Source organism: Clarias gariepinus, chromosome 1 (genome assembly GCF_024256425.1).
Source record: "Clarias gariepinus isolate MV-2021 ecotype Netherlands chromosome 1, CGAR_prim_01v2, whole genome shotgun sequence".
In the NCBI taxonomy this organism is placed as follows: Eukaryota; Metazoa; Chordata; class Actinopteri; order Siluriformes; family Clariidae; genus Clarias; species Clarias gariepinus.
In genome coordinates, this window is record NC_071100.1 from 12,465,001 (window position 1) to 12,477,290 (window position 12,290).

Below are 12,290 nucleotides of genomic sequence, written 5' to 3' on the forward strand. Positions count from 1 at the left end.
CATCTTTTTGGCTGGTTTGATGTCAGAAAGGATGAGTCCAGGAAAGATCTGAAAAAAAAAAAAAACACAAACTTGAAACAGACATGGAGAAGGTACTGTGGCTTTTTTTTAGTTTTTTATTCTGTGCTATGAAGCACTGGGGTCAGGCTAATAATAATTATTGTAGCTAGTAGTTTTTAACAGTGCCTGACGTTGTTGCTTTTTGCATTATGTTCAATTCTTTAAAATATCACTAAGCCTTAGCAGAACGAACCCAGCGCACGGTGTTCAAGCTGTCTTGCTTATTATGAAGCTTCTCACGTTTGCCGTTCGCTGCTACTTCCCATCCATTATGATTCAAGCTAAGAGGATTAGCCAAGGGGACTGATAAGAGAACTCTCTTCAATTCCTACAAAAAGCGTCTTGCATGAACGTTACCAGCTTTGGCGTTCCAGTTATTTCACGCATCTTAAAGGAGTTGTCGAGGGAACGATCTACGATCCCGTTTTGGTAAACCCACGGACGGCTGACAGTCAACCTTCAGTGCCTTGCATTGGTTTTCACCCCCTTGACTATGTTAGGTGTGCTAATGATTGGTTAATACTGCAGGCAGCAGCATCGCAGTCATCAGCTTAGAACAAGCCGAGCCGAGCAACAACGTTGTTTAGCTACATTGCATTCTGGGACTTTGCACCACTCTTTCCAATGTCTTATTTACATGACTGGAAAATGAGAAGGGAGAAAAGACGCAGTTTTGCTTGCTGATTTAAGATTACACATCATGGATCTGCATGAAGCATGGTGGTGGCAGCATCGAGTGGAACGTTACCCTTTTGCTTCTTTACACTAATTGATGTCACTTAAAAAAAAAGAGGTCACCTAAAAAAAAAATCACTTGGAATTATGTTTTTTTTTTTATCCTGGAAGACTAAAGATAATTATCATCCAATGATTGGAGGTCTAGCAACTGTTAATCAATTAGTCAATAAAGCTTTTTGACTCCTGACTATCAGATCAATCAGCACAGCACTTTACAAAATTGGCTGTGAGGACATTTTTCCACCTGATAGGCCGCCAAATCCCAAATTCCCCCAAATCACACACGTTTAAAAACAGGATTTTAGACATACTGACACATGCATACCGTACCTTCCTGCGATGAGATGGCACTATAAAAAAGGTCTCGATGTCGTGTTTCTGCAGAAAGGTGTTCCTCTCACGCCCATTTCCTGGCTCCACCTCGTAGTCACCATTCAGGCACTCCAGCGTTGACCGAGTGATGTGTACTTTCCTATTTAGACCAAAAAACAAATAATTATCATTTGAAGAGATCTCCAAACTATGGTGGCCAAGAAGTAAAAAACAAAATAACAAACACAAAAAACAAAATAAAAAATCCAAAAACAAAATAACAAAATAAGAAATCTTAAAACAAAATAAAAAAATTCAAAAACAAAATAACAAACCTGAAAACAAAATAAAAAAATCCCCAAACAAAATAACAAAACCAAAAAGAAAATAAAAAATCTAAAAACAATATAACAAACATGGAAAAACAAAAAGAAAATAACAAAATCGAAAAAGAGAACGACGAACCCAGAAACAAAATAATAAATCACTCTTACTTAAGATATACAGAAAGTACTTTAACCTAACGACATATAAATAATTTTCTGATTTGTTATTTTGTTTCCAGATTTATTATTTTGTTTTTTTGGGTTTTGGTATTCTGTTGTTGTTGTTGTTTTTTTTTTAGGATTTTTAATTTTGTTTTTGAGAGTGTTATTTTGGCTTAGCTATTTTGTTTTTAAATTTGTTGTTTTATTTTCAGCCTTTTTATTTTGTTTTTTAATTTATTTTGTTTTTAGTTTTGTTGTTTAGTTTTGGGTTTTGTGATTTTGTTTTTGGATTTCCTATTTTATTTTTTTATTTTTTGTTATTTTGAGTTTGAATTTGTTGTTTTATTTTCAGTTTTGTTATTTATAATTTTTTTATTTATTTATGATTTCGTTTTTGGTATTTTGTTTTCTGATTTATTATTTTCTTTTTGGTTTTACAGTAATTTGTTTTGCACTTCTCTGTGACCGTACCAAACAGTGCCCAAGACATATTTAATAATTCTGATGTTTTAATACTTTCGTACATTGTCCACATTGCTGTTCGACTTCCTGCAGTGTGATTACGCCCTCGTTTTATCAGTTGAAGAGAGCGATGCAGCTGTGCTTTGGTCTTTCAGTCTGTCCGGATATCTCAAAACTCATCTATACAATCTGCTCAAACTGTTCAGCTTAAAGCTTTCAACTCGCATGCCAATACTGACTTCAACACCATAGTGCTAGAAAGCTAACTAGCTGAGCCAAGATTTTTCTCTCTCATTAACAGCACTGGAAAATCCTTAGTGGAAAAAGGTTTTACTACATGAAGCAAGATGACGGCAGCATTTCTTTTCCCAGGCGAAGAGCAAAAGCTGAATGAATACATAACTCCTGTAAACAAACTGGACCTGAGCTGCTACAACTACTAATTTATTACAGCAAAAACAAAATGCAACACCAACCAACAAGTTAGCACTAGAATCGCTAAACGCATCACAAATATTTCAACATGAACACATTGATTCCGTATCAGGGTGGAAGTTTCCCACAGTCAGGGACGAGACGTTTCTCAGGATTAATTCGATGCGCCGTGTCTCTCGAAAGCAGAAACGACAGAAAGTGCTCCGATAAAGCAAATGTTTCTTCTGTGATGTCTTATAATAAGTCCTATCAGAATATATGAAGTGCTTTGTTATTCCTGTTAATTTGATAGCTAACGTGCGACCATTAGCGTTAGTGTATTGGATATCCATTCTTCTGAAAGGCGTTGTTATTAACTACATCGATCATAAAAATGCCCGCTCTCTCAGCTACTCATTACTTACTTATACACAATGAAGGTTTGGAATTCGAGTCAGTATGAGTGTAGCTTCCTGAAGGATGGGAGAAATTGCGATATAAAGCCATTCAGCATCTATAATTCGGAAATAAATCCCCTTGTAAGTGTATTTGGGAATAATAAACATCCGGTTTGACATTTCTAGGTACTCCATTCACACAGCTGAGACATGATTTTCTATACCATTGTGGTGCCAGTGATAAGTGTGCTGTGAAAGCATTGTCTATATTACTGTATCTGTTTATCCTTCTCTCTCTGTGCTAGAAGTGGCCACTTGTGTCACGTAATACACATTCACCAGTTGTGAAGAGATGATAATGAGAGTGAGATTAAAGCACTACAAACTTTTTAGCCTTGCACTACTGATTTTTTTTCCTTCTCTTAATTCAGAAATGGCTTATAAACTGGATTTAGTTTTATAAAGTAAGTTAAATATAATACCTTTGATGTCTAATTGATTTGTTTCTCCAAAATGACTCATATCGTATATGACTCTTATAAAGTGATTCAAGAAGTTTGAGACATACTGTATACTGTAAGTATTTGATATCAAGCCTCAAAGTCAAAGCAAGTAATGTAAGTTTTAATAATTATAATAATACATGGAAAAATCCTGATTAATGATTGAAACATCTTTCAGAAAGGAAAAAAGTAGAACAATCTAAGTTTTATTTTAAGTACCGCTTAAAATAAGCACATTTGTTGGCAAGTTACTGATTGATTTTATAGTTTAATATTAGTACCAGCTGCCACAGGGAAGCATGAATGCCCCGAATCACCTTTGTAAAAGTTTTTTCCGTTGATTCCTGTCATTAGTTTGACTTGTTTGTATGTTGGTATTTTAAAACATTATGTAAATATTTTGAATGAGAAACTTGTTATTAAAAATTTCTACACACACTATTTAAAGATATCTTGTTATTGTAATGAATTATTAAGTCAAAATTACTAATGATTTACTGAGTCATAAATAAGATATTATTATAAAATAACCTATTAAATTGACAAATTAAGAGTAGGTTAATAATAACAACGACCTGTGACTTGGTCAAAATAAGTTACTAGATCAAAATATCAACTTAATAAGCATATTTATATAATTCATAATTAATTAGAAGGTTAAAGGAATCTGTTGCATGGTCAAAAAAAGTAATAAATAATAATAAGTTACTAAGTCAAAATAATGAGTTAACAAGTGAAAAAAACAGCTTAGTAAGCCAAAATAAAAAGAAGTCAAGTATCCTATTACATGGTCAAAATATGAGTCAGTAAGTCATATCAATCAGCTACTAAATTAAAATAACAATTAATAAATCAAAATAATAAGCTATAGAATCATAAAGAGTTAGAAAGTCTAAGTAACCTGTTACACGGTCAAAATAAGTTAGTAAGTCATAATTACAACTTAATAAGGCAAAATAACGAGTTACTGAGACATAATGAATTAGGAAGTCAAAGCAATCCATTACGTTCGAAATAAGAGTCAGTAAGTCGTAATAATGAAGCACTAAGTCATAATAAAAAGTTTAAAAACATAACAAAAATAACAACTTAGTATGGCGAAATAATCAGTTACTAAGTCCTAATAAATTAGGGAGTCAAAATATGCTGTTACATAAATATAAATAATAAATATAATAATTAAGTAAATAAAAGTCAGTAAATAATAATAATGAGCCACTTAGTCAAAATAATAAGTTACACAGCCAAAATATTCAGGTACCCAGTAAAAATAACACGTTAGCCAACATATGTACTGTACTGTACGTTACTAGATCATAATGAGTTAGGAATTCATAATAATGCTACAGGATTGAAATAACAAATTAGTAGGCCAAATTAATGGGTCACTAAGAAAATAAACTAGAAAGTTAAATTCACAATTACATAAATAAACTGAGGGTCAGTAGGTCATTAAAAATGAGTTTCTAAGTCATAAATATGGGTTTCTTAGCCAAAAGAATTATCAAGTCAAAAGAATAAGTTTTTGGTTTATATTGATTTGATTTAGAAAGTCAAAGTAACATGTTACATAGTCAAAATAATAAGTTAATAAATCATCAAGACAACCCAAGGTCAAAATAATGAGTTAGGAAGTCAAAGTAGCCCGTCATAGTTAAAGTAACGAGATAGTACAATTGCAATGCGTACAAATTAATTAAATCATAATACCCGGTTAATAAGTTCAAATAATAACTTTGGTAAGTCATAATATGTTCCTGAATCAATAATCTCAATATAAAAATGTACTAATAACCGAAAACAAATTAACATAATATTAACAAATAACTGAACAGAATGTAAAGAAAAAAAAGAATGAGGTATATTTAAACAATTCAAATATTGAAGGCTCACAGCGGTGCAGCTTAGCTCGATTAATTGAATAAATAAATGCTTTTGATCGCACTGATTAGCATTTATTAACATAATGTAATTAAAGTCAATGACACTGAGTATTGTGTGAGTGTAACATCGTTACGCTGCATAGGCCAGATAAAGAAAACGCCCCGGGAGTCTTCAAAGGCATAGCAAATGATGCAAATGTGTTCACTGAGGTCACGCTCTTACCCGGGTAGCCCCCCAGCCTCCATCACGTTGGCCAGGGTCACATCGTTGGACCAGACGTCATACTGCCACTTCCTGAGCCCCAGAACGCCGCAGAGCACGCGGCCAGTGTGTAAACCCACGCGCATGTTCAGGTCCACCTCCGTCGCCTCCGCCACTGAGCTGTGTCAGAAAAGACAGGGGTTATTACAGTGTGTACTTAATAAATGGAAAAGAAGTATGACATGAAACATTGTTCAATCAAAATGGATTGCACCTGTGAAAGGAGAAACAAGCAGGTGTGAAAACACAACCTGTGCTGTTTCAGAGATTCAGGAGGAACTCGGACGCTTTGCAGACACAAGTGCATGCCCAGGTTCATCAGGCTTCACTGAGCAACATCTGTAACCTGCACTTTAATCCATTTATAGTTATGTTTGATATCCACAGAGCGAATCTCTTCCTGTGGTTTGCACCAGTCTGGAGTTAACTGGTCTCTGGAAATCTTTAAATACAGTGTGTACTGTCTATAAGTATGAAGTATGTTAGTATAATCACAGGGGTTTCCCTCTGAGCAAAACACCTAAAGATACAGACGCTATTAAAAAAGTAAGGAATATACCACTCCAGCTGTTGAAATTGATCTAAATGACAGTAGCGTAGGTCGCCACATGTATCCCCTGAGCCGGTGTTAGAACATGTGCATGGTGAAGCGAGATAAGCCACAGGGATGCTCCAGTGCTCACTTATTCTCTCTCTCTTTCTCTCTCTCACTCACACTCTCTCTCACTCTTTCTCTTTTTCCATCCACACGCTGATTTATCTGAGCCAAAGGGGGAAGAAGAGTACACTCATCTGAAAGGATTTCACATCTCCGGGGACTTTAAGCCGAAGGAACAAAAACGAGTGTGAAACGGTTTCGTTCAGTTTGCTGACACAAAAAGTAACCTTCATTTAAGGAAATCTGTCACAACAAAAAAATGCAAAAAAGAATATTCTCACGTGCATCTCATCAAGATGTTTTAATAGATTTACAACAATTTACTGTCCCAAAATAAACACGTGCCATCACAAGCCAATGTGATTCAAATGAATTAAATTAATTCATTTAATAACCTAGATCACAAATAAACACAAACTATATACATCCGTCCATCTGGGAGGCCAATGGTGACCATTGTACTGTATTTAGTTCCATTTTGTACTACCATGGTAGGACCTCTGGTCAACATTCACCATCTAGCCTAATCTGCATGTCTTTGGATTGTGGAAGGAAACCTGAGTACCTGGAGGAAACCCACCAAGCACAAAATAGTCCAAGTTGGTGAAGTGAAATGAGAAATATATATCTTGGCAAGCGCATATGTATTCATCCCCCTTTGCTATGAAGCCCTTCAAAAGTTCTAGTGCAACCAATTACCTTCAAAGGTCACATAATTAGTGCCTGTGTGCAATATAAGTGTCACATGATCTGTCAGTATAAACACACTTTTTCTGAAAGACCCCAGAGGTTGCACCACCATGCAAGATGCATCACACCATGAAGACCAAAAAGCTCTCCAAACAAGTCAAGGACAAAGTTGTTGAGAACTACAAGTCAAGATTGGGTTATAAAAAAACATCTAAATGTTTTATGATCACCCGGTGCACCATCAAACCCATCATCTTCAAATGGAAAGAACATGGTATCACAACAAACCTGCCAAGAGCGAGTTGCCCACCAAGACTTACAGAGGGCATTAATCAGAGAGGCTGCACCGAGACCAAAGGTGTAACACTGAAAGAGCTCCAGAGTTCCACAGCAGAGACTGGTGTATCTGCGCATGGGACCACAATAAGCCGTACACTCCATACAGCTGGGCTTTATGGAAGAGTGGCCAGAAAAAAGCCATTACTTAGTGTTAAAAATAAGAAGACACATTTTGGGTTTGCCATGGGGCATGTGGGTGGCTCCCCAAATGTATGGAGGAAGGTGCTCTGGTCAGATGAGACTAAAATGGACCTTTTTAGCCACCAAGGAAAACTATTTCTGGCTCAATCCCATCACACCAAGAATACCATCACCATCCCCACTGTGAAACATGGTGGTGGCAGCATCATGCTGTGGGTATGTCTTTCAGCAGCAGGGACTGGAAAACTGATCTGAGTCAAGGGAAAGATGAATGGTCCTAAATATAGGGATGTTCTTGATCAAAACCTGTTTCAGTTTGCCCGTGATTTGAGACTAGGACGGAGGTTTACCTTTCAGCAGAACAATGACCCGAAGCATACTGCTAAAACAACTTATTGTTTAAACTATCATTAAGCTTGGATTTATTTTCTACATTTTGGAACAACACTGGATTTTATTTTAAAATGCTGAAATGACACATATGGCACTCGGTAATTAAATAACAACAACAACAACAACAACAATCAGTAACAGTCACCTAATTTTGTTCTACCCTGTACAAAGACGTCTATCTACAGTATTAGTGCGCATGTATTACACTAAGGTGTGACTGTAGACCTGATGTGAAACAGCTGTGTGTTACCGTACGGAAAATAATGAAACTTTCCGGGAACTGGGTCAAGCGAAGCGAGTATACTGGAAGCTAGGAGTTATCTGACAGCTAGTGATAACAACAAAGCTAAACGCGCACGGAGGAAGCGCTCTCCCTGGGAATGAGCAGCAGAAGGCTTTTGACAGAAAAGGACGTTCAGCAGCGGAGCGAGACGAGAGATTTCCATCTGCTCGGCTTCCCTCGCATGCTCAGCATCCGAATTAAGGAAAACATGCAAAACTATCGATTCGACACAGCTAGGAGCCCTGTGTGACGGACATGCGGAGAATATCTGATAAGGAACCGGCTTTCACGTCTTTCTGATCACTTTGTTTTCTATGCAAAGCTGATTTTTTTTTTATTTTATTTTTTATTGCATGCAAAACAAATGCTTTAGTACTAATTTACAAAGGGAAGTCAAAAATGATCCGCACTCTGGTTATATTAATACTCCTGTTTATCTACTGCCTCCCCGGCGTGAAGGTGTTACATCAGTTCATTTTGTTTATGCGGTTCACAATGTGGAGCGATACTCTGAGGAAGGTGAAAGTTCCTTAAAGGGAATCATTACTGGAGACGAGACACGGCTTCATCACTACGAGCCTGAGAGTCAACGGCAAAGTGCGGAACGGAGACGTCCTCAGTCATCAATCGACTGAGAAAAAGTTCAAAAGGTCGACCGTCAGCTGGAAAATTTGTCACCGCTTACAGGTTTCTGGGATCCTCGAGGGCCAGAAGTATTGGAACGTTATCAGGAAAAAGGTTCGACAATCGACAGCGCTGGATACAGCGAGACGCTTATTGAAGATCTAAAGATTAAACGTCAGATTAAACACAGAGGACCGCTATCAAAGGGCGTCGTGATCTTGCGTGATGATGCGCGTCCACACACTCCTGTCCGCACTGACGTTGTTGAAGCGTCCTCACTATAGTCCTGATCTCGCTCCATCTGACTTTCACCTGTTTGGTTCCCTGAAATCAGAAGATTTCATTCCTGAAAAGACCACTTCTGCATTGCATACATTACATGTCAAACATAACTCTGTGTGTGTGTGTGTGTGTGTGTGTGTGTGGGAGGGTGAGCAAGCTGCATGCGGTCAGTGACACATCTATAACACAGTCATATTGAAAAAGAAATAGAGGACTTGCGGAGACATGTAGAGTGTGAGATCACACTTACACACACACACACACACACACACACACACACACGTACGTACATGTCTCTGACACAAATTCTGGGTGAGTCAGACCCAGTGTGTGTGTGTGTGTGTGTGTGTGTTCACTTCAGTCTGCTAATCTTTGAATAAGTCTTTAAGGTAGTTCTGCATTTATTTTCTCTCTCTCTCTCTCTCTCTCTCTCTCACTGTCTCGTTCATTGTATTTCTCTCACTCTTTCTCTGTCTGTCTCTCCCTGTTGTCGTGACATTCGTACAGGAAACACATGGTGAGAAGGATGATGAGTTTGAATGGACGATGTAGTGGGATGGAGTGGTAGTGCTAAGCTCAGCAGGCTGAGTGAGTGCAGGAGTGGGCACTTCTTACCTGAATCCTCCACCATACAAGAAGTGATTCCTGGTAGATTAATATTAGTTAAAGCAAAACACGAAGATATGAATCTCGTATTAATCAACGCTTTTGCTCCAACCAGTCCTGGAGGGGTTTTTATTTCTAAACAAGGTAAATGAACTCTTAACCTGCTGTGATTTTAAAAGATTATCTGTTCTTCGGACATGTTCTTCTTGCCCTAGTGGAGAATACAGACATGACAGCTGGGGCGCAATGACCGGGAGGGAATTAGTGGAAAATAATAGGAAAGTACCTATTCTAATTCACGCTTTTCTTTATTGACGATAAAGATCGGACACTCGAAACTAAACAATCACACTCAAAGAAATGGATCATCAATACAAGTAAATTAAAATAACATCAGAGAAAAAGTGGAACCATAGTGCAACAATAACGGTTTAACGTCGGCATGTTTATTGCAGAGGAACAATATATAAGGAAACATTCGGTATTATATATGTCATTTTATTTATTCCAATGTGTATGCTGATCTTTCTGTATTTTTTGTTAAACAATAATATTTTATCAGGCAGTACTAGTCTGGCATTTCTAGTTTCCAGTGTGGCAACAAGTGTTGCTTTTTGATCCTTCAGGCGCTGAACAGAAGGGAAGATCAATATCGTTCTACGCTTTTTGTTGGTGTGCGGCATTTTGCGATGATCCCTAAATCACTCGTTGTGCCGTAGAGAATTATAATGTTTATGCTTTTAAACTTGTATAATTTAAGGCAGATGCTTAAAGACAATGTAGAGAGGAAATATATCTGGGTATCTTATTCGCGGGTTTATTTACGCAGCTATTGAATTTGGAGATGCGAATATGCGAATATAAAACTAACTTTACCGCAGACACAAACCGGGTCAGTAGCGTACTGTACGTGGTGAGCATAATAACGTCAATGGATACATTTGTTACATGGACCACAAAAAAGCAGATGATTCAGCATCATCAGCCTAATCAACCAAAAAGCCAGCCGAAAGGAAAACATGATGAAGCCTACTGTATGTTGCACTTGTATTCATGGTGGGGATGTTGGGGACAGAGGAGAGACCCGTGTGTGTTTTGTGTCTTAAACCGCTCGCAGCAGACAGCATGAGACCCAACAAAGTATGAAGACACTTAGAGACAATACACCCCAGTCACGTTAATAAGCCACTCAACTTCTTTGAAAGAAAGCTCTAGATAAGTGACGAAGTAAGTCTGTTATAACAAGTGCACGTGTATTTTATCTGTTTTGAACTTGGCGTTATTTGATCCTATTGGTTTAGAAATTGATATTTCAATAAATAGTAAACTTGGCCGATTTTGTTACCATTTTGTTGACAAGTGGGGCTTGAAAATTCGCCCACCACCTTAAGTGGGGAACGACAGAAAATGTTTAAGAACCACTGTCTTAGGAGGAGATTTCAGGGAGTCATATGGAACCCCATACAGCATCTAAGTTGTTTTGCCACGAGTGCCCTCCCCCTGGGTCACATGTTTGCTTTTAGCCACACCCATCTCTTGAGTCTGCCTTCTTATTATTTCTAAAGTAATGAATGACGAGGGTACCTTTGTGCTAAAGTGGTGTTATATACACGTCATCTGTTTTATTGATGAAGGTGAACTGTTTTTAGCTCTCCTTCACACGCATTATCCTTTATTTTTATTTAAAAAAAAATTCTTATTAACTGATGTTATTGTAAAATAATTCTTTTTATTGTAAATTATCAGTATTTATTAAAATTAAGTTAAAACTCAAAACCTCTCTGTTGCTGTCCTGCTCCCTCTCATTCTGTCTTACACCATCTCTCTCTCTCGCTCTCTCTCTCGCTCTCTCTCTCTCTCTCTCTCTTCACGCCCTGGTATTGTTATCCTGGTCGGCACTTTTATCTTCTTTTATTTCTGTAACAACACAGAAACTTTTCAAACTCAATTAATCCATTGCACGTGACTAGCTTATGTCTGAGTGAACCTTAGCGTCCGCTGTTCTGGTTAGGGCCTTCAGGATCGTCCAGGCTGTAATCTGACTGGCCGGATGTACCTCACTATACAGAGATATAGCTGTATATACAGTAGATATAAATACACTATACACACAGAGCAGACTGGTATGACATGAACCGGAAAACAACATGTGTGGACATGAGGATCTGACATACGTCTGTTTTTTTATTATTTTTTTTTATTTTGACATTAATTTAATAACGAACATTTATTCGGAGATAAACTAAACCAACTAGCGTCAGTGTACATATTTTATCTGGGTTGCTAATATATAGTTATATTTACGAAAATGCTTAAAAAAAGAGAACGATGTCGACGATGTCATCGCCCCCGAGGGTTTTAAACCCTTTGGAGAGAGTATATGAAGTCTATTGTATATACTGCATGTGTGTGTGTGTATGAGAGAAAGAGAGAGAGAGAGAGAGGGAGGAATATATCAGTGCAGCCAGGACTCACGTGATGGTGTCGATCATGTCCAGGCCCATCTCCACGCAGCAGTGGGCGTGGTCAGTTTTGGGCTGGGTCAGTCCTGACACGCAGTAGTAACAGTCGCCCAGGATCTTAATGCGCCGACAGTGGTTCTCCTGTCCAACAGAATAGAAATATATATATATATATATATATATATATTGTTGTTTTTATACTGTAAGGGTCACAAAGACACAACTTGGTTTATGGTGGTTTTAAACTCATACTCATAAATCTAAACACGGTTCTGCATTAACATTATTGACT

At 37.5% G+C, this 12,290-nt stretch overlaps 1 protein-coding gene across 1 annotated transcript in view; it reads right to left on the bottom strand.

The window, feature by feature from the left end:
* adcy1b (adenylate cyclase 1b) overlaps nucleotides 1–12,290 on the bottom strand; it is a 56,906-nt gene that overhangs the window by 22,479 nt on the left and 22,137 nt on the right. Inside the window, exons 5-8 of the mRNA XM_053496040.1 lie at nucleotides 12,012–12,139; nucleotides 5,482–5,640; nucleotides 1,129–1,270; nucleotides 1–48 (exon numbers count right to left, since the gene is read on the bottom strand). The exon at nucleotides 1–48 is cut by the window's left edge and continues 108 nt beyond it. Coding sequence (XP_053352015.1) covers nucleotides 1–48; nucleotides 1,129–1,270; nucleotides 5,482–5,640; nucleotides 12,012–12,139 — 477 coding nt within the window. The remainder of the gene's footprint in view (nucleotides 49–1,128; nucleotides 1,271–5,481; nucleotides 5,641–12,011; nucleotides 12,140–12,290) is intronic.